Source organism: Acomys russatus, chromosome 10 (genome assembly GCF_903995435.1).
Source record: "Acomys russatus chromosome 10, mAcoRus1.1, whole genome shotgun sequence".
Classification (NCBI taxonomy): domain Eukaryota; kingdom Metazoa; phylum Chordata; class Mammalia; order Rodentia; family Muridae; genus Acomys; species Acomys russatus.
Window position 1 is genome coordinate 18011218 of NC_067146.1, and position 21887 is coordinate 18033104.

The 21887-nt window shown below is 39.8% G+C and overlaps 1 protein-coding gene across 1 annotated transcript in view; it reads left to right on the forward strand.

Moving 5' to 3' along the window:
- Slc13a1 (solute carrier family 13 member 1) overlaps positions 1-21624 on the forward strand; it is an 84592-nt gene extending 62968 nt beyond the window's left edge. Inside the window, exons 8-15 of the mRNA XM_051152475.1 lie at positions 874-993; positions 5144-5242; positions 6156-6257; positions 9359-9465; positions 12246-12355; positions 17784-17945; positions 19312-19449; positions 21439-21624. Coding sequence (XP_051008432.1) covers positions 874-993; positions 5144-5242; positions 6156-6257; positions 9359-9465; positions 12246-12355; positions 17784-17945; positions 19312-19449; positions 21439-21624 — 1024 coding nt within the window. The remainder of the gene's footprint in view (positions 1-873; positions 994-5143; positions 5243-6155; positions 6258-9358; positions 9466-12245; positions 12356-17783; positions 17946-19311; positions 19450-21438) is intronic.
- The last annotated feature ends 263 nt before the right edge of the window (positions 21625-21887 follow it).

Here is a 21887-nt window from a genome sequence, read left to right on the forward strand (position 1 = left end):
AGATTTCCAACTCTTTTGTTATCATGTTAAGAAAGAAGTTACCAAAGTCAATTATTTTCAAATTTCCTCTGTAGTTATAAAATGACTGTGATATGATAATTTATTTAGTGTTTAGACTAAATTTAAAAGTAATGAGTGTTAGGTCACAAAAAAGGCGTTCATTACCCGAGCATATTTAATTGTTAATGTTTTGTTACTATGTTAATTTGAAAGTAAAACAACTAGGAGATAAAGAAAAATCAGATGTCTTACACAGAATATTTCACTATTTTCCCTTGTCCAGAGTTGTTTCATTAAACTGAGCACAAATTTAGGTAGAGTGACCTCTCACATATGCAAGATGCTACCACGCTTTTGGTAAAAGAAGCCAAGCACTAGGCAGAGGAGAGTCTGAGCGAAGGCCAAGCTCCTTATAAGCATGAGGGTGCCAAGTATCAATGGGGAATGGCGACCAACAGTGAGCTCTGCCCATTCCCTCCTGTTCCCGGCCGAGCTGACTGCTCTTTGCTCACTCCTAGTCTGAAGATTTGAACAGAAGTGACAAAACACACCCCTTCGTGCACACTCACTTATTTTCTACATAATGGCTATGAGCCGCAGTGACAGTCATTTTTCACATGTATTTCACGAGGGACTGGTTTAAAAGAATGAAAATGTAAACGTGGCCATCCTACTTGTGTGGGGTGTAGTAAAATTATGTGGCTACAGACCGCGGGCAGGAGATGAGCAGTGAGTGCTAGTTAGCGTGTATACTGTGAGTGTGCTCCAAGTCAGACATCCCTGCTGGAGCACAGGGAAGATGTGGGCCTCATGGCTGCACACGAAGACTCCACGTGTCTCTCCTCCCTAACATGGCTTCCTGTTTCCGTGTAGACGCTACCCTGACTGCCGTTGCCTCAACTTTGGATCCTGGTTTTTATTTTCCTTCCCAGTTGCTGTTATTCTTCTACTCTTGTCCTGGATCTGGCTCCAGTGGCTTTTCTTAGGATTCAAGTAAGTAGACATTTTATTTTAATGTGATAAAGGCATCTCTATCCAATGCTTTTAGCTCTATAGTCAGTGTTCTTGCTCCCCTGTGCTATACCCACCCTGTTTCCACCGTTTTTACACTCAAAGAATTACCATATCTAAACATCTTTTTTTTTAGGGTTGGCTGGAATAATTTAAACAATGTTGGCATTGGTGGAGTCTATAAAATACAGATTCAAGTGGGTGCCTTTTGAATCTTAAGCCAGTGATACAGTAACTGCTCAGAAAGGGAGAGGAACTGAGTATGTTGTGGTTTCAGTCGACCTACCAGAGTAGTGTTCTGAGAAGCCCCACACCCGTGGTTATGAGGATGAATGTTCTTAGAGTATCAAGTTATTTCCAACTGTGAACATGTAGGGCTTCCTACTTTATGCTACCTCCAAAGCTGATAACACATTCAAAAGAGTGTACACAGACACACACACACACACACACACACACGTATATATATATATTCCTGTGACTAAGGAACTCGTATTAACGAAAGCATGTAAAATTAATTGGGGGCTTGCTTATAGTTTCAGAAGTTAGTCCATTATCAACATGGGGGAGGGAGCATGGCTGCACATGTGCTAGAGAAAGAGCTGAGAGCTACATCTGATGAGAGAGAGGGGGGGAGAGAGGGAGAGAGAGAGGGAGAGAGAGAGAGAGAGGGAGAGAGAGGGAGAGAGAGAGAGGGAGAGAGAGAGAGGGAGGGAGAGAGAGAGAGGGTGAGGGAGAGGAGAAGAGAGGGGAGGAGAGGAGAGGAGGGAGAGAGAGAGAGAGGGAGAGAGAGAGAGAGAGAGAGGGAGAGAGAGAGGGAGACACGGGGGCGGCAGGGGAAGAAATTGGACTTGCCATGGGCTTTTGAGATTTTAAAGCCCACCCCCAGTGAAATATTTCCTCCAACAAGGCCACACCTCCTTTCAAAGAGTTCCACTTGGCAACTAAGTACGCAAAGATATGAGCCTATGGGGGCCATTGCTATTCAAACCACCGCAAGAGGCAACACCAGCTTCTCATAGGGCAGATGAGTAATCTCTGCAAGTCCCGCTCATGATTAGTCTCATCACCGTTGAATGGAAACGAGAAGATTTACCAATAAGTTACCCTTCCAGCACCGTGATGGCAGCATTAAGATTCCAAACTGAACATGCGACAACCAAAGTAAGACCCACTGTTCAATAAAGAACCACCAACGCCACTAAAATGTCAAATTCTGTATTCCGAGAGAATTCCAGTATACTGCTTTTCTAGGATTGGAGCAGGTAGTTTGATAAGCTCTCAGTGTTTGAATGATTGAGCGGACAGCCACCATAAAATTCACAAAGGGCTAACCAACAAAATCTAAAATGTAGTCTGCACTTTCAACTTATTTAACACTCCATTAGGAATTAGGTATATCACAAATAATTTTTTTCCTGAATAGTAAAATATTTAAAACTCACTTTTATAGTTTAACTTAAATAATTTCAATTACCTATGAATCAAGCAACACAATGTTCTTTAAGACTGCTAAGGTGAATTCTCAGCTGCTAGCACTTCTTTTGAGAAGTGACACCGTACAGTAGAATGTAATGTCTTCTCTGTGACCATAGTTTCCAGGTCTAGCAAGTTAATGACCAGTATTTCCCCTTCTTTATTTTTAACCTTTTTTTTCCCTCCAAAACGTCCCAATTGTGCTAGAAGTTGGAAGATAGAGCTGATGGATCTAAAAATGTTCTATCCAGGTTGTGGGAGCAGCATGTGACCGTCCTCCCGCTGAAGCAAATATGTGGAATGTCACTGACTTCAGCAGGTGGCCTTCAGTGTGACAGGCCAGCTGCATGCAAAGTGCCCCTCCCAGGAAATCCAAACCCTGGGGGGCTGGTTCAGTTGTACAGGTAGCAAGGCTGGGAGCAGGGACAACAGTCCTGAGCCAGTGGACATGGACACACTAGCTAGTGACTAGCCCGTGACTGTTTTCATTCTTTATTGCTGCTTTTAATTACTTTAAACAAATATATATATATATACAACCTCCATTATTATTATTTTAATATAGGGCAGGAATATTAGAATATGCTCCTAGTGAGATACCCAAAATAAGCCCTGTGAAATGTCCTCATTAGGCAAAGCCCATAAATCATGGTCAGTGTTGTATTTAAACAGTCCTCCTGCTGTCCACGTCTGGTTAGACATGGCAGTTTCATGTTCCAACTGATTTTTCAGAGTCGTTTTCAGTTTGCCAGGGTGCGTACCTCTAAAAACTCTAGACTGACAAACAGAAATTAGCTGCTACTCCCCGGGCAGGCTACCATACATTCTAATTAGTGTCGTGGCTGTTAGCAGTGTTAATTCACTCATTACAAGCAGCCCCAACATACCAGACGCTCATCCATCAGTGCTCTGTATTTACTTCAGCGGAAAAGAGGTCGGCACACCCTGGTATGCTTCATCGGGTCCTTCGTTGGATATTAACCTTCATTTGCAGCAAAACAAATTCAGCTTGATCTGTGGTTGACCGTCAGCAGCCAAAGGGACGAAGTGTGCACGCAGCTTAGAGGGTGGAAAAAGAGTTTCTGAGGAAACATTTAATCTTTGGCTACTGTTGTCTCTTGTACAGCTGGTTCTCAAGGTTGCCCTCAGACTCGGTCCTTGCAATGAAAGTATTTATGTTGTGACTAGGGATAAAAATTTGAGTTGTCAATAGTCAGGAACCTAACTGAAACAAAAATTTCACTAGCGTTTCACTGATTATGAATGAAACAATATCTAACTAGTTACAGAGGCCACGTGTTTGCATGAGGATGGCTGTGCGTGTCTAGGATAGATGACTTAAGAATCACAGAAATTCCATTCATCCACCAATGGGGGCGCACGCCTTTACTCCCTCAGCACACGGTGGGCAGAGGCAAGCAGACATCTGTGAGTTCATAGGCCAGCCTGGTCTCTATAATGAGTCCCAGGAAAACCGGAACTGTGTAAAGAGAGCCTGTCTTAAACAAACAAACAACAATGAAAAATCAGGGAAATCCAGCTCCTTTAACAGGGAGCATGGAACAATGGGGCACGGCAGAATTATATGGAAAACATGGCGGCCAAGCAGGAGCTGTATCGATGTCGGCAATTACTTTCTCACTACCCCATCTTCCTTCTCAGTCTCTCCTACACGGTAACCTCACCGGAGACTGTTTCCATCATCACTGCTCACACATCAGGACCTAAGTGGACTACGCACAGCATCTCAAGAGACAAGCCTTAAAAATCTATTTCCCCATTTGATTCTTCCTCCAGAGGGATTAAAAAAATTACATCTAGAGTAACGTCCCACAAAAATTGTTTAAAGTTTTGAAGACTTTAGACATTGAAACCAAAAATGAAAAGAAAAATAACAGGGAAAGGGGAGCTACAAAACCCAGCAGCTGAAGGCAAAGTAGGAGTGGTATTTAGTGTTGGAAGTGTCTCACAGGCTATCTGCTCTGCCTTTAGGGTGCAGGTGGGCATAGACCTCACAGGGAAAGAATGCACTAAGGTTGTTTTTACTGGTTTGAGTAGCTTAGTTTGGAGTCTAAGTTCAGTATTTTGAATTCCATGCCCCGGTGTCAACTCTTTAACATCTTTGTCAGAGTTGATGGATCTGACAGCACTAGGTGTCTCATAAATTTGACAGAGGTGTTCTGCAGTGAGTAAGTGTAGTTCTTACTGTGTGTGCCAAGGCTGAGACATTGGGCCAAAGAGAGCATCTATGATAGACCTCTATTTCTGCATAACGGGATGACACTTTCATATGCACAGTAGTTAGCAACTAAGATGAACGATAAATACATATTTAATGCAGTATAAATATCAAATGCTACGTATTGACAATATCATTGTACAGAGCGGAAATATGCGCGTAGCACCAAAGGTCTTTAAGGGGAAGAGATAGGTAGATGTCATGGAAAGCAAAGCAAGAAATTGTCATCTGGAAGTGAGCAAGCCAGACAAAGCAGAGAAGGAGAGAACAGTCAAAGAGACAGAGACACAGGCACAGGGCATGGATTCCTGGTGTCATCAGAGAAACATTTCACAAAGCCTTTACAAATGTCTCTTCCATAAGGGAGGTAGTGGTGAAATAATTTCCTTAACTCTGAGGCTCTTTTATCTTTTTCAGCTTTAAGGAGATGTTTAAGTGTGGCAAAACCAAAACACTCAAAGAAAAAGCTTGTGCTGCCGTGATCAAGCAAGAATATGAAAAACTTGGGCCAATGAGGTAAAACATGCGTGAGTATATATATACGTACCCATCACCACCACTACCACACACACACACACACACACACACCCATCACCACCACTACCACCACACAGACACACACACACACACACACAGACACACACACACACACACACCCATCACCACCACACAGACACACACACACACACACATCACCACCACTACCACCACACGCACACACACAGACACACACATCACCACCACGCAGACACAGACACACACACACACACACACACCCATCACCACCACTACCACCACACACACACACACACACACAAACACACATACACTCCTTCACCACACACACACAGACACACACACACACCTTCAGCACACACATAGACCCACAGCACACACACACTCCATCACCACACACACATACACACACTCCTTCCCCCCATACATACATAGACGCATAGCACACACACACACACAGACACACACATTCCCCTACCACACATACATAGACTCACACACACATAGACACATGAACACAAACACACTCGTAGACTACACACACACACACACACACACACACACACACACCATTTGCACATGAACCTACACAGATAAGCAGAAGCAGTTATTTTAAAGCAAATAATCATGTGCTTGCCAGCAAGGAAGTTATAACACTTGACTAAAACCACAAACCTGCAAAGCTCAGTGGCTTTTAGTCAATAAAATGAGATACATGCCACTGCCCTACTAAAATGTGCTGGGTACAAAAGCTGAGGAGGAAGAAGGGCCTTTTCTAAGAGCACTGGCGTTCTTCAAATAAGAACACACTGAGTTCCCACTGTGGCCATGGGCTGTCAAGACTAGCAGGACAACAGCTAGTTTTCCCCAGTGCTTGGAAAGTAAGAAATGACAGCAGCGTGTTTTTCTCCAGGTATCAGGAAACCGTGACCTTGGTAATCTTCATTATAATGGCCCTGCTCTGGTTCAGTCGGGATCCTGGCTTTGTCACTGGGTGGTCGGTCCTGTTTTCAAAGTGAGTATTTACATAAAGTCTGTGAGCCCTTCCGGTTCTGGGTTGTGTCTCTAGACACCCTCTACAACTTGGAGAAACTGTGTGAGATGCTTGATTTCTTTAGAAAAAGTATCTAATATTCTTGAGAGTAAGGATTTAAACATAGAGTAAGAAAGCAGAAAGGGTGGGCATCGTGCCCTGTATGAAACTCAGGGTCCACTCTACATGGGGCTTTTTCCTCTGGACAAAGTTAGAGTTTGAGCGGCAGCGTCTGTCCTCAGTCCTTTACCTGGAAGATAGAAATCACAGTAGCACTTAGAATACTGCTGTTTTCCCCAGTAAAAGCGCTAAATGAATCTTTATTGTGTGAAATAAATGCTATGTAGTGCCTCTTAATGATCTGACGTATACGGAATCATATTGTGTGACTTTTGCCACCATTATATCTCCTGAAGATTTTATTGGGCTCAAAAGTTATGTTTTTTCTCCCCATCACATGCATTTTTCAGTACTTTCTTACAAAATTAACGCGGCTACATTTCATCGATAAAGATTTGCTAAGTAGCCGGGCGTGGTGGCGCACGCCTTTAATCCCAGCACTCGGGAGGCAGAGGCAGGCGGATCGCTGTGAGTTCGAGGCCAGCCTGGTCTACAAAGCGAGTCCATGATGGCCAAGGCTACACAGAGAAACCCTGTCTCGAAAAACCAAAAAAAAAAAAAAAAGATTTGCTAAGTAATCAAATGACTTTGAAGCAAACGCTGGAAGCCAGAGTTAAGGATACCTCTTTAGTGTTGTGGGTTTCCAGCAGCCGTTAGTGTGTCCAGTAAAGTAAGCGGAAGATTGCAGCACTTTTTTTTTTTTTAATTAACCACCCTATGTGTCAATAGAGTTTGGTTTTGAGATTTGTGTTCTCAGTCTATTTTTGACAGATACACTCTGGTTCTTAAATCCAGAAGATTTTCATCTTGGACTTCCTGTCTTAGATCCTCAGCAAGAGTCCACACAGTTTGGGAGCACAAATCAGAGCTGTTTAGTGTATCTTGGCCTCACGGAAGAGACAACGCCTTCCCTCAGGCTGACCCCTCTGTCTTCACAGACCTCGCCAACATTTTCTGCGGGTGCTAGGGAAGAATTCAAATTTACTAAGACCTTCTGGCCTCAAGCAAGCATGAAGTAGATGTTTTACAAGATCAGCTCGAGTCTCTTGATTACTTTAGGCAAAGAAATTCTCATTTCGAGACTTCCAAAACAAACGCATCATCTATTTATGAAAAACAAGCTATTGTTTAATAGAACATTAGTACTTTATGTTTTTCTAATAGGATTTAGAGCAAGATAAAAAAAATTACTTCACTTCCCCTTAAAATCCAACCTTTACTATTATAAATAAGAGTGTCTCTCTCTCTGTCTCTGTGTCTCTCAACAGTAATGTGTTGAGAACTAGATGGAAGTAGACAATAGCTAATAAAAACAAGGAGAAAAAACGAATAGGATATTCAGTACATCAGCATCTATTTTTTTCCTCCCCTGTGGGAGGGTAACACAACTCGGGAGGTGTTTTGTTTGTAGCAGGAGAACAGGGTTTGCTATGCCCAGGTACTTCTGTCACCTAGGATCCTGAGGGAGCAGTGGGAGAGGGGAGGGGCTTGAAGGAGGATGGACTCAAAGATACAAATACAATCACAAAGCAAATAAAATGTGTTTTAGCTCAGTAGCTTATAGTACGGAGATAACCCATTTCATAATGAATCAAAACTCAAAGTAATAATGAAGTAATTACAATTTAAAATGGTTTATGAAAATGTCTTCAACATTTATACCTTTATCTAAAGCAACTATTCTGTAAAATACGTGTACTATATGCTGTGTTTTGGCAGCTACAATTTGTAAAGCTGGTGTGATATAGTAAGGTCTATTACTACCACCTCAGGGTTTCATTCCGTCTGTTCGAATCTGGACTGATTTCAATATGTCTCTTCATATAAAACAAAATCCAGTGACATGACACCTGGCCCAGTTTGGAAAGAATTTAGCCAAAATTATGACTAAAGTAGAATAAGGAAAAATGCAGTTGAGGGATTGGTCAGGTTTTCAGAAATATTTATGCTACTGTAAAGTTTTAGTCAACAAGAAAAGAAAGCAAACCCATATTTAAGATAAACTTTTAAAAATATATCAAATTGAGAGACATAAAGACAAAGACCTCTTTGATTATTTAGAGTTGTACACATAAACCACGAGAGTATCAGTACTTTCACTGAAAATAAGTAGACTGAGACATAAGATAAGGAAACAAGCCTTTTGAAGCGCATATTCCTTCAGGCTACAGAAATGCACGTAGTTGATACTGCTGACATCTAATGCTGTATTCTAATTATTTGTGTAATCTCCAGGTGCCTCTTGACTGCTGAGGCTTCCCGGAACCTGTCTTTTTGCTGGAATGGTCTGGCAATTCTTAGCTCCATCTGTTCCCGAGTTGCTCTTAGTTTGTGGAGTGGTCACTTGTGGGCACCTCATAAGCCATTCTGATAATTACTCTCCTTAAGTTCCTAGAGGGCAAAGCATCGAATAGGCTGATTTCCTTTGTATTTGTGTCTAGTAACCCACTGCAGAAGCAGGTGTTTCATCCTAGAAACCAGATAAATTTGCTTTCACAGTTTACAGAGGAGTTTGAGGGGACACTAGCAACAGCATGTCTCAGTAAATTCAATAGAAGGGCACTATAAATCAATTACATGGGGCTTTGCCAAACTCCAGCAACTGTTTCAAGCTCATTTCACTGACATTATAATAAAAAGCAATATTTCAAAGAGGAAATTGGTTAAAAATCTGAAAGTTTACCTGAGAATTTTACTCTCTTTGTCTGCTAAAGTAGCATTTGTATTTGCAGTTTTGACAATATAAGAAATATATTGAATTATTATGAAGGTGCCCTGAAATGATTGGTCCTTATAAATTACACCATTTCATTGGAAATGTATATGTTTAAAAATGACAGCCCAGAGCAAATGACCTATATTTTCAGTTCTACTTAATTATTCTTAATATAATTAGCTGACAGCTTAGCTCATATCGGTCCTTCTCGCCACCTTTAATGCACACATTTGTTTATATTTTTCAGGTACCCTGGTTATGTTACAGATTCCACTGTTGCTTTAGTTGCAGGAATACTTTTCTTTCTAATTCCAGCTAAGAAATTGACAAAAACTACATCTACAGGAGAAATTGGTTGAGTATCATTTCGAGCACTGAATTTATAGATTTTTTTAAGAAATCAAAATTCCATCAGCTTCAGTTTGCACATAAGATATTAAAAATGGTCTCCCCAGCACAACCACTATCAGCATGTCCCACGTCCACCCCAGACCCCTCTTCAGGCAGCACCTATCCCCACCTTCAGGAAGACTCGGCCGAGTATGCAGAAGTGAGAAGTAGATTTCCTTTTATACTCAGGTTCCAATTCTTCTAATCCAGACAACATCTTCCGTGCCAATGTCAGACCATTAACTTACAAGGAAACAAGAATCTATAAGTTACTTGTTGTTCATGAGGAGGCCTCAATAATAAGTTCTGGGGATCTGGAACAGAATGAATCTCACGAGAAAGATCACTTACAGCGTCACAGAAGTCTAGATATAATGTGGGGTCACAATTGAAGAAGTGACTCAGTAGATGCTCCCACTGCACACAGAACCCATGGACAGAGAAGTGCACACATCTGCAGGAACACACGTTCTCCAACATGCACTTCTTACCCAGGATTCACTCACGCCTGTGATTTATACTAGCATCAGTTTTCAGGAGCTGTAGTCCTGTGTTACATATGTAAGACAGATGAGTTATAATAGTTTGGAAACACGGCTGAATGGGGTTTTTTGTTTGTTTGTTTGTTTGTCTATTTTTGCTACAGTGAAACTGTGAGCTCTGTAGTTGGGTTGGTTCGGCTGACCTCTTAAGTCACCTGTAAATGATGAATATTTAAGCTTTGGGGGAAAGATATAAATGAGTAGCATATTGCAGAAATAAAATTGTCCCATTCTTTGCAAGATTAGAATACAGCCATGTGTGTTATGGAGATTTAGCAATCTATAGCAAAGGCTCCTGTGAGACCCTGCATCAGTGGTTCTCAACCTGTGGGTCGTGACACCTTTTGGCAGTTGAATGACCCTTACACAGGGGTCACATTATCAGATATCCTGTATGTCAGATATTTACGTTACGATCGTGACAGTAGCAAAATTACAGTTATGAGGTAGCAGCAAAGATAAGTTTATGATTGTGGGTTACTACAACAGAAGGACCCGTATTAAAGGATCGCAACGTTAGCAAAGTTGAGAGCCACTGCACGCAAAACTGCAGCCTCTGTACTTAAAGCCCCAGCACTCAGCAGTGGCAAGTGTTGAGGAAGAAGCAGTTTGCTTGAGCCTCCTCGGTGCTTACCTCTGAATACTGCCTTCACAAACATCCTTGGCACTATCAAGTTCTTTCTGTATCCTCAGTATTTTACAGCTTCTCTCCCTGGTAAACTCATGCATGCATTGTGGAAGAGAGAGCATGTTAAATCATGAGTGCTACATTGATAAATTGTGAGTGGTACATTGTTTCAATTATGAGTGATACATTTCCAAGATACCTGCATTGCAACATTCCAAGTGATCTTAATCCAAGCAAGAAACTTGGTAGCAAACTTTCAGCTATCAGTTAAAGGTTGGCTTTGGATCTGGGAAAGAGAAATATAAAGGAGGCTTTATAGTGTTTTCTAACCTCTCCGTGTAGAGAGGACAGATGTTGCATACAGAGGTTAAAGGAAGATATTGTGCTCCTGAGTTAACATACTAATGAAGTTAGTTAATGGAGATGTATGAGGAAAACTCTTTATGCTCATTGCCTTATGAGCATAGTCATTCTTGAAAACAATACTTCAATATTCAATTTTTACTTTTGAATAATCTTTAAACCAGAACCTTGATTCTCCTCATGACAAAAAAAAAAATTAAAATAAAATACTAAATGAACTTCAGTGAATAATTAAAATCCTATGCTGGTGTTATTGCAGAAACAGGGAATTACCAACATTTAACACAAGAAAGAAAAGTGCATGTCCTGGCTTCATGTTGGTTGCTGGCATAAATAGCCTGGCAACAGAACAACGCAGAGAAGGGAAGTGTTACCTGGCTAACAATCCTGGGGTGCAGTCCATCAGTGGGCAGATAGCAAGGGAGGAGCTTCAGTCATATGGCATCCACTGTCGAGAGCAGAAATAAGCAAATGCATTCATGACTGTGAGGCTTCATCTACTCTTATAAAATCCAGGACTCTGCATTTGAAATGGCATGACCCACAGTCGGCTAGGTCTTCCTATATCAAGTAACAATCAAGACAGTCCCCCATAGACACATCATAGGCCAAGCCAAACAATTCTTCATCAAGTCTCCTTTCTTAGGTGATTCTACATCAGAGTTCAATGCACTGTCATATCGGATGAGTAGAAAGATGAGTCAATGAATGAATGTCATTACTAATGACATCATAATAACTTACCTAAACAAATTTTAAATATTATATAAAGGATTTGTCCTAGTTACTTTTTAAAAAGTTTACTAAAGTATATTTAAATTTCATGTATATTAGTGTTTTTCTACATGTATGCATGTGCAGTATTTGGATCTTTTGTGCCTGTAGAGGCCAGAAGATGGCATCAGATCTCCGGGACCTGGAGTTACAGACAGTTGTGAGCCACCTTGTAGGTGCTGAAAATTGATCTCAGGTCCTCTGGAAAAGACTCAGTTTGCTTACCCACTGAGTCATCTCTCCAGCCCCAAAGATATGGGATTTTTATTCATTATAATATTCCACCTAAGGTCAGTAGAAACTCAAAATTTTAATCAAATCTTTACCTTGAAACCAGTATCAGAATATTCTGGTAAAATGACCATTAAGGACACTCGTAAAATTTTCATATTCTCTTATTTTAAACAATATTTAACTGTAGTATTTTTGTTTTACAGTTGCTTTTGATTACTCTCCACTGATTACTTGGAAAGAATTCCAGTCATTCATGCCCTGGGATATAGCCATTCTTGTTGGTGGAGGCTTTGCCCTGGCAGATGGCTGTCAGGTAATGCTCAGTGTGGAAGATATTTAACAATTAACTAAGCTGTTGAAAAGAAGCACACAGACACGTTCATGCTTTGGGCATAGTCACCTTTATCCTCTTGTTTTAATAATGCGGAATTCAATAGCTATGTGGTATTTTACACAGATGTGATGAGTTCATAGTTGAAAAACTTTCGTAAGCCAAAAGCATAAACATAATGACATAGTGTTCCAGCATGTCAAAGAAGATGAAAATTTTTAATCTATGAAATCATATTAGAAGAGTAGCTTAATAAGAGCAAAAACTAACATTCAAGAAAGTGGTTCCTGATGGGACATGTTTACTTGTTTTCTTGCTTATATTTTTACCTTATTTCTTATGGAATGTGCATGGACATGATTCTACCATTGTTGAATAAAGAGAATAAAAGTATCAATGCTATAATTAAATATGTTAATTAAATATATCTAGTGAATGAAATCCAGACAATTTAATGGGACAATTTCTAATGTATTGTAGCTACCATAAGGAAGAAATGACAACACCATGAATTAGACAGTTGGCTATTTCATTGATTCTATCCACCAGCTGATGCTAAGAGAGCTTTTATGCCTTCTGATGGCCATGATCACTGTAGGTTTCCTAGAAGAAAAGTATCTTCTCCAAAAATTCATGGACACATGTACATACAAACGACATCTGATGAACTTGATAGGTGGTATATATACATGTGTATATAGAGAGAATAATACATGTAAATAATAGTGTGTAACTAAAGAAGAGACGGTGAGCTTAAGAGGGGGACATGGGAGAAGTCTGAGGAGGGAGGCGTGGGCATGCTGGTGCAGATACAGCACTAATGCATGAAGCTCTCAGAAAGTTCTTTTGAAAAAGAAGGGAATATTCCTTTTCTTGTGTCTGACTACAAACTGCTCACCCATGGGTTTCACAGCATTTTACTTAATACTTAGAGCTGATTTGCATCCATTTCCATACTCAGTCACAAACAGGAGAATGGCAAGGGAGGAATTATAACAAGTCCCCTGGCTTCTTAGAAGTTATTTTCATGCATTGATTTTTTTTTTTTTAACAATTCTCAGGACAAAATGCTATCTTTTCTTGTCTATAATTTGTTGGGAGAATGTTATTTGTTCGTAACTTCATTATCTGTTTCTGTGAAGTATTTAGATGCTGAGCTTTTAGCAATAGGACTTAGTAATAGCTGTAAGTCTTTCAACTGTCTCAATTCAGAGAGCCTTCTGCAAACTTGTTTGAGGCTTAGGTTTGCCTTGCCTCATAACCTGTCCAGATAGAAATGGTAGAACCATAAGACAATAGCAATTTTCTTTTCTGCTATTTCATCAGTAATGAGATCTGAATTCTCAGAACAAATAACTGCCATCTCTATGTCTGCTGATTTGAACTGTGAGGAAAGCAGAAGCAGAAAGTCTGGCATTCATAAGAGTTGCTCATCTCTCCTCACAAGACATCTAGACTGGACTCTAGACTAAGTGGCTTTGAAAGATCGACCAGACTCTAGAGTAGCAAAATCTGAGGAAATGGAAAAGTGTGGTTTAGTCTAAGGCACATGGCTCTCTCAGTGGAGGAGTTAGAGGAACCATGGAGCGAGGACTAACTCATTATAAAATCCTAGGAACTGGAGTCTGTATTCTGCAAGAATTTCTAAAAAAACCTGCTCCTGAGTAACAAAACCAACGCCACCAACTTCCTGGGGAAAAAAGTGTGTGCACAAATATCACCCTAAAAATTGACTTTACAAAATACCAGGAAAGAACTTGAAATGCTTTTGTTTCAAATTGTAATTTGTTTGGCACATGTCTCAAGCCAGGAAATACTTCTACTTGAAAACTACATGAGACAGCAATTATGTTATTCATCTCCGGCTGTGACCTCTCTCTTAGATGCCCTGATTTGACTTAGCATGGCTGATGTCTCACAAGTGCTAGGCACTCCCCAGTCCTTACCACTGAATACTTCTTTGTGGTTGTTGTTGCTGTGGTTGTTGTTGCTGTTGTTGTTGTTGTGGTTGTTGTTTACATGTCCTTCAAATGATTTTTTCTAAGATAACTGTAAAAGATTAAATAATGTTTTCTCGAATATTCCTATGCTCCCAAGAGCAGAATAATAATAATAATGACAAAACCTTATCGGTCTTTAAACATAAAAACTCTGTAGCACAGTCAATAACAGACAAAAGGTGCTCAAAACTATATATAATAGAAGGAAAACTTTTAAGGAGCAAATGGTTTTGTGCAAGTAGGTAAAATACGTAGGCCAGAAAATGAAATTGGGTGATATAACAACAAGTTCCCGAGAAGGCAAAAGAACTGGAAGCAACAAGTCACCTTGTAAACATGGAAGAAGCCAGAGCTGGATATGAAAGATAGTTTAAAAAGTGTGCAAGGTTATGTGATTTCTTCAAATACCATCAACCTCACTTATGAATGGCCATAAGGACATTAGGAAACTGAGTTTTACTCTGTAGCAAAATTGAAACACAATCTTCCCTTAATCATGCTTATGTTACCGAGAGCTTTAAATCACCACTTTATGCTCTTTTTAAATAAAAATGAATAAACAGTTATGAGTCACCAGATGACGGGGGAACCTCCAGTACAATAACCAAAGACAGAAAATTAAAGTACAGAAACAAAAAGAGTGTATCAAGGAAAAACTGAAGAAAATGCACAAAGCAAAGAGTACCTTAAATAATCAGCAAGTCTCTAAAAATTAAAATTATATTATATCTATATTTAAAACAGTGACAATGGTGAAAATAAAATTAAACATATATCAGAAATACAATAAAAGGATAAAAGAAAGTAAACACTAAAAAGAGATGGCTGTCTAGCGCCAAGTGGTCAGCTCTAAAACATATACGCCTAAGTAATACTAACACACTCAGGAACTTGTATTTATATATGCATTCAAGTGTGCAAGCTACATATTAGTGTTTAACAGTAATAAAGAAAAAGAGGCTATGGATTTGAGAGGGGATGGAGGGAAGTGTGACAGGCTGGAGAGAGGTCAGAGGGGGTATGGCGTAATTATATTTTAAATAAAAATAAAGTAAAATTGCAAAAGATAAGAAAACTAGAGCATTAGTTTAATAAAAACTCCACAAGAGTCTGTTTAGAAAGAGTAGGGAAAGGAAGAAGGTTTCCAACAATAACACAAGGAATTTCTCAGAAGTGAAGCTTTAATATTTTCCACTAACAGAGCTATTCAGAGGTCCGTGCTAAAGGAATTCATGAAGATGCTACATTGTAGATGTCAGAATCTTGAGGTGGGCATAGAATCACAACGGGCTCCAGAGAGGATCACAAGCAAATGGCGCAGGCCTCTCACATCTCAACCAGATTGAAAAAAAAAAAACACTCCTTATTAATATACTAGAAACCCATGTCTCGTACTTTAGCTTCTATCCTCCTAACAGCTATAACCAATATCCATATCCATATATACATGAATCCATAAAGCTAATATCCATACTCTTATGTGGCTCTCTGGATAAAAAGCTTTCTCTACAAGTCTGAGGAACAGAGTTCAAATCCCCAAGACCCATGTAAGTGTCAGGTGGGTGTGGTGGCCCTCTGTAATTCCAGAGCAAGATAGTTATCTATTAGGCGAATCCGTGGGTTCAACTGAGATAACTTGCCTCAGCAGATAGCATGGAGCTCAGTCTAGGAAGACTGTGGACATCACTTAAGGCTTGTACAAACAAACACACACACACACAGGCCTACATGCATGTGCAACATATACTTGCACACACATACACATGCTATACAAATAAAATAATGAATTATGGATGTATAAATCAAAACAATAAATAATACAACTGTTATCTAGTGCCCATATCTGTGATGTTTGTATTCCCTTTGGAACTGAGTATACTGCTAATAATCAAAGCTTTTTCCAATGCATAGCCTACTTTGTCACAAGCATTATTTCACAAGAGATAGACTATTCCTTCTCTTTCATGGGAAAAACAAAAAAAACAGCTATTAATTGGAGTGCAAGCAATTTTTGGACTGCATGTAATACATCAAACATCAGTATGCAATCAATCTAAAGAACCCCACTGGAAGACATAGGAAATAGATTAATGACTTAACGTTGATTCACAATTTCAGTGGGTTCAAGACTAGAATTCTAGGAATCAGAACTAGAAAAAGAGTGTGAAAGGAAAGAAAAGAATTTTCAGACCTATAGACACTACTCAAAACGTGCCTTTCATTCAACCATCTCAGCACACATGAAAAATATGTTCTTCAAAAAGAATGGAATGAAGGAAGGCTTCCCACAAAACAGAGCTCTGAGACAAGGAGGAACTCCAGGACAACAGCAGAGTACATTGAGAACAAATCTAGCCCACAAGGCAAAGCGGGGGTGGGGGGGGGTCTACTTCAGGACAGACATCTTCACGGAACATGAACAAAACAACCCCATTTACTTTCTGTGTTTGTTTGCTTATAGACTAGGTCTCCAGATAGTTTGAAGATCTTAATGAATTGGTGATAGGCATTTAGAAAGCTAAGCAAACAGAATGATGTTTTCTTGGGAAAATAAAGAAAGTAAACATAATCTTAGACGGTTAAATGACTCAGTGATGAATAATATTTATATGAGTACAGCAGTAGATATTAAATGTTGATTTAACCAAAAGTGTTATATGTAATGGCAGAAAATATACTTATGGGAATGATGTAAGAAAACACAATCCGGTAGGGCAGGGTTTAAAAAAAAAAGAAAAAGAAAACACAATCCTTGTGTAGCATGTTTGGAAACTAATAAATAATATTCCATGTTGAAAATTTAAGGAAAGGCATAATTAGAATATTATTTTGGATGATAACTATATTAATACCTAAGTCAGTGTAAGTAGTTAGTAACAGCTGAAAAGTCTTGCCTCTGAGGGACTGACTTAGGAGCAAGGAGAGGAGCCCAGTCTTTCCTTTTCTTAAAGCCTGATCGCCCATAGTGACTCACTAAGACATTTGCATACATTAATTACATAAAGTTACAATTTAATCAGAAAAATATGGGGAGACAATTTAAACTCCTTAAAGCCTGGTGATAGTGCTGAAATAATTCTGAAAAACGTATCCTTATCAAAACTGCCGGTATTTCCCAAAACACAAGAAAATCTCTCTCTCTCTCTCTCTCTCTCTCTCTCTCTCTCTCTCTCTCTCTCTCTCTCTCTCTCTCTCTCTCTCTCTCTCTCTCTCTCTCTCTCTCTCTCTCTCTCTCTCTCTCTCTCTCCCTCTCTCTCTCTCTCTCTCTCTCTCCCTCTCTCTCTCTCTCTCTCTCTCTCTCTCTCCCTCCCTCCCTCCCTCCCTCCCTCCATATCTCTCTCTCTGTGCTTAAATTGTGCTTCATTAACATGAATTATCTGAATAATAAATACTTTAAATGTGTTTTGTAGGTATCTGGACTATCTGCCTGGATAGGAAATAAATTATCTCCTTTAGGTTCATTACCAGTTTGGCTAATAATTCTGATATCCTCTTTGATTGTCACGTCTTTGACAGAGGTAGCCAGCAATCCAGCTACCATCACCATTCTCTTCCCAATATTATCTCCTTTGGTGAGTATTACATTTATATTATTTTCCTCTACAATATGTTTTGCTGTTGTTTCGACTGCAAACTCTCATCCTGTGGTACGGAGTCTCTTTTGACCCAACTGGGCCTCCGTAAGCCACTTGTATGGTCTTTGTCTGTGTAAGGTGACCTGTGCTCAAGGGAACTCTGTTTCACATTCAAGTAGCATAATATTTAGTAAACAATTTACCCTCCGTAGGTCCAGGTTTTCACTTGCAGATAAATTAAATCATTTATTTCCATTACAGCCTTAAGATGATTCAATATTTTCTGGCTCTTTGAAATATCTCCTTCCAGAATGGTGTTCCTAAATATCTGAGAAGTGCTGCCTATAAGAGATGTGCAGATGAATGAGAAGATAGCCCTAACCTGGAGGCTTAAATATCTGAGACAATGCTTGGCTGTCCAGGAAATAAGTTAGACAAATTTTCCGAGAAAGGAGGAAGGTCTCTCTCTTCCATGTTGTATAGCAATTGCAAGATTTAGCTTTAAGTATTATGTTTATCTGATTCATGGGGGGGGGTGCTTATTTTGGTGAAAAGAGCATGCTTTAAATTAAGAATCATTTTAAAGAAAGGATGGCCTTTCTGAAAATTCTTTCTAGCTACTTCACAGGGTCATTTGTTCAGAAACTTGAGTTGCTGCTTCAAATTAGAAAAGAAAATACAGATTGCTTATTAATTTCTTATTGGTAAGAAATCAAGGGCAAAGTGTTGTCTTAGCTTTCTACTTTCTGTTTTTATTTAATGAAATGAAGCAGTGAGAAAATTACGCAATGAGTTCCAGATAATACCAACTCTCCTTCAGTAATGATCACTAAGGATTTTAAATTTGTCACAAAAATGACAGCTAGTAGTTCACAGACACCAGGCTTTTGTCTAGTCTCTTACTTGCTAGCAGCATGCCTGACACTTTCTTTTGGTGTCTCTGGCCTCAGTGACATCATCTGTTAATTTGAGTTATACTAGCCATCTTATAAAATTCTAAAATCGTTACGTTTATACAAAGATATTGTATTATATGATATATCTTGTGTGTATAGAACACTAATTATGTAATAAGTTCATAATTTCTGAAATAAGTGCTACTTCCTAAATTGTAATATAAGGGTTTAAATGCATAACAATAACTACAAAAATAAGAAGAGACACTTTCTTTAAAGTGCTTTGAAACATTATAAATAAGGCATAATTTTATGCTATTAGGTTTCAACCTGATTCTGGGAAAGAATGTTACAGTAAGTTTGTTCGTTTTCATGTTTTGGTGCCTGCACTCCTGCAGCATTTTAATTCAGCTTTTTGCTTTTTGTTTTGTTTTGTTTTGGTTTGGTTATTTTGTCTTTTACAACAGGCTGAAGCCATCCACGTGAACCCTCTTCATGTTTTGCTGCCTTCCACACTCTGTACCTCATTTGCGTTCCTTCTGCCAGTGGCTAATCCACCCAATGCTATTGTGTTTTCATATGGACACCTGCGTGTCATTGACATGGTAGGTCAGAAGCTGAAAGAACAGTCTGGAAGCCCAGCTGCCCCTCTGCCTGCTGGATAGAGGAAGTGCTGCCCTATCGCTCTAACCATGCACCAGGAAAAGCAGAATTTGAAACCTGATTCTTTTTAAAATATCTTTTATTAATTTATTCATATTACATCCCTTGTATCCTCCCATTCCTCCCTCCCTCCCATTTTCCCCTTACTCCCCTCCCCTATGACTGTGACTGAGGGGGACCTCCTCCTCCTGTATATGCTCATAGGGTATCAAGTCTGATTGATCAGTAGAAGCCTGTTTCTAAAAGCCTGTGCATGACTGGTCAGAGGATTGCTTTTTAAAACAGGGACAGGCCTTTAGAGACGATAGTCACAAACAGAGATGTGGAAAGCATGAGCCTTGGGCTGGGAAAGGAGAAGAGCACAGACTCTCTTAAAACAGCTCCCTAAACTTAGGTCAAGGTTACGATCCCATGCAACTAAGCCAAGTAGAAGAAATAGGATTCAGAAAATCTATCAATCAAAATAGCACTATAGTTTTGTATCACAAATATTTATGCAACATTTGCTCCGATTAAGACAGTGCTCAGTGCATAAGGAAAGGGTATCTTTCTTTTTTATTCTAACAGGTATAGGATCTCTGTGAGAAATAAAGGAAACTATAAGTAATAGGACACACACTTTCTCTCCCAAATACAAAAATAGTGGTATCTGAGAACTAATTTAAGAATATTTTAATCTTTTGCCAAATCTCCATCACCAAATGAGGATATAATCAAAGTCACTTCTGTGTTTGTCACATAAATGAAACTACAAGGCGAGCTCCTGTTTCTTTATCTCACCCAGATTGCTGTCCCTGCATCCCAGAGAGAGAAAACTCCTAGAAATATTTCTGTGCACAAGGCACATAACATCTAATTGGAAAATAGATATAGAACATGCCATGTTTGTGTACCTGTGTCTCTGTGTGTGTACATGTGTGAATATAGACTTTTAAATGAATGAGGGGCTTGAATGGACAGAGAACATGGTTCCCATATAACTACTCTAAATGTTTCCCTTTGCCTCAGAAGAAGGCCATCCTTTGATGCAGAGATTTCGAGAGTAGCCAAACATTCTCTGTGACAAGACAAACAATTACTTCACTTTAGCCTTTGCAGGCCATAGTCTCTGCCACAAATACCCTCCCCCACCATTGCATCACATAAGCAGCCACAGTAACCTATAAACGAATGAGCAAGGTTGTGTTCTGGGGGAGGAAACAGTAGAACAAAAGCAGATTACGTGCCCTGGATGGAGAGGCCTGGTGGCACTCAGAGGAAGGATAGCAGGTTACCAAGAAGAGACTTGATACCCTATGAGCATATATAGGGGGAGGAGGTTCCCCTCAGTCACAGTCATAGTAAGGGGAGTAAGGGGAAAATGGGAGGGAGGGAGGAATAGGAGGATACAAGGGATGGGCTAACAACTGAGATGTAATATGAATAAATTAATAGAATATATTTTAAAAAAAAGAATAGGAGTTGACAATCTCTAATTTGTAAAAAGGCAATTTTGAGATTGTTCAAAGGACACTTAGAATTACAATGTATGTAAAAGTTTCAAAAATAGGAAGAGTAAGAAGGCGGAGTAGAAGTGACATTACAAAATTTCCGTTAAAGAGCACTGGCATGGGAAACCAGTGATGCTACGTGATCCTGAGGAGTCACGTGGCATTCTAAAGCCTACACACTGAGAAATAAGATTATCACACAAGGGAAGACGGACACACATATTCCAGAAAGAAACCTCTCTGATGCTGTCAAAATGATGGTTAAGGACAGAGTCTCAGTCATCACGGAAGAGAGAATATCCCTAGTTTGATGACAGTCACAATGTCCACAGGTCATTGAGGGTGCACGTGAGCCAGGGTAATGCCTTGTGAGACACTGTTTTGAATCCTTCGTAGGATTTCTTCGTGGGAGACTGACGTTTCTGCTTTTTCCTGTTCTAGGTTAAGGCTGGACTTGGAGTAAATATTCTGGGGGTTGCTGTGGTAATGCTGGGCATATTCACCTGGATCGATCCTATGTTTAACCTCCACGAGTACCCCTCCTGGGCTCCTGACGTTCTTAATCAGACCATGCCACCACAAACACCGAAGAGCTACCAGTTCATTCGTAGCAACTTGTGGACTTGATCTTACTGTAAGATGTAGCTGTGTATATGGGACACATGTAAACCAATGGTACAGCCATTGCCATTGCAGGGCGTGCCTCGTAGCTGTATATATGAGACACATGTAAATCCCCGATGGATGTAGCCACTGCAATTGCAGGGCGTGCCCCATACTCGCTGTCATAATATAAAGTCCATTTGTCTTTTGAAACACATTCAACGAGCGTCTACAGGCCTTCATCCAGAAGCTTAAGGTTGAGATTGCATTGGCGAACTGTCTACATG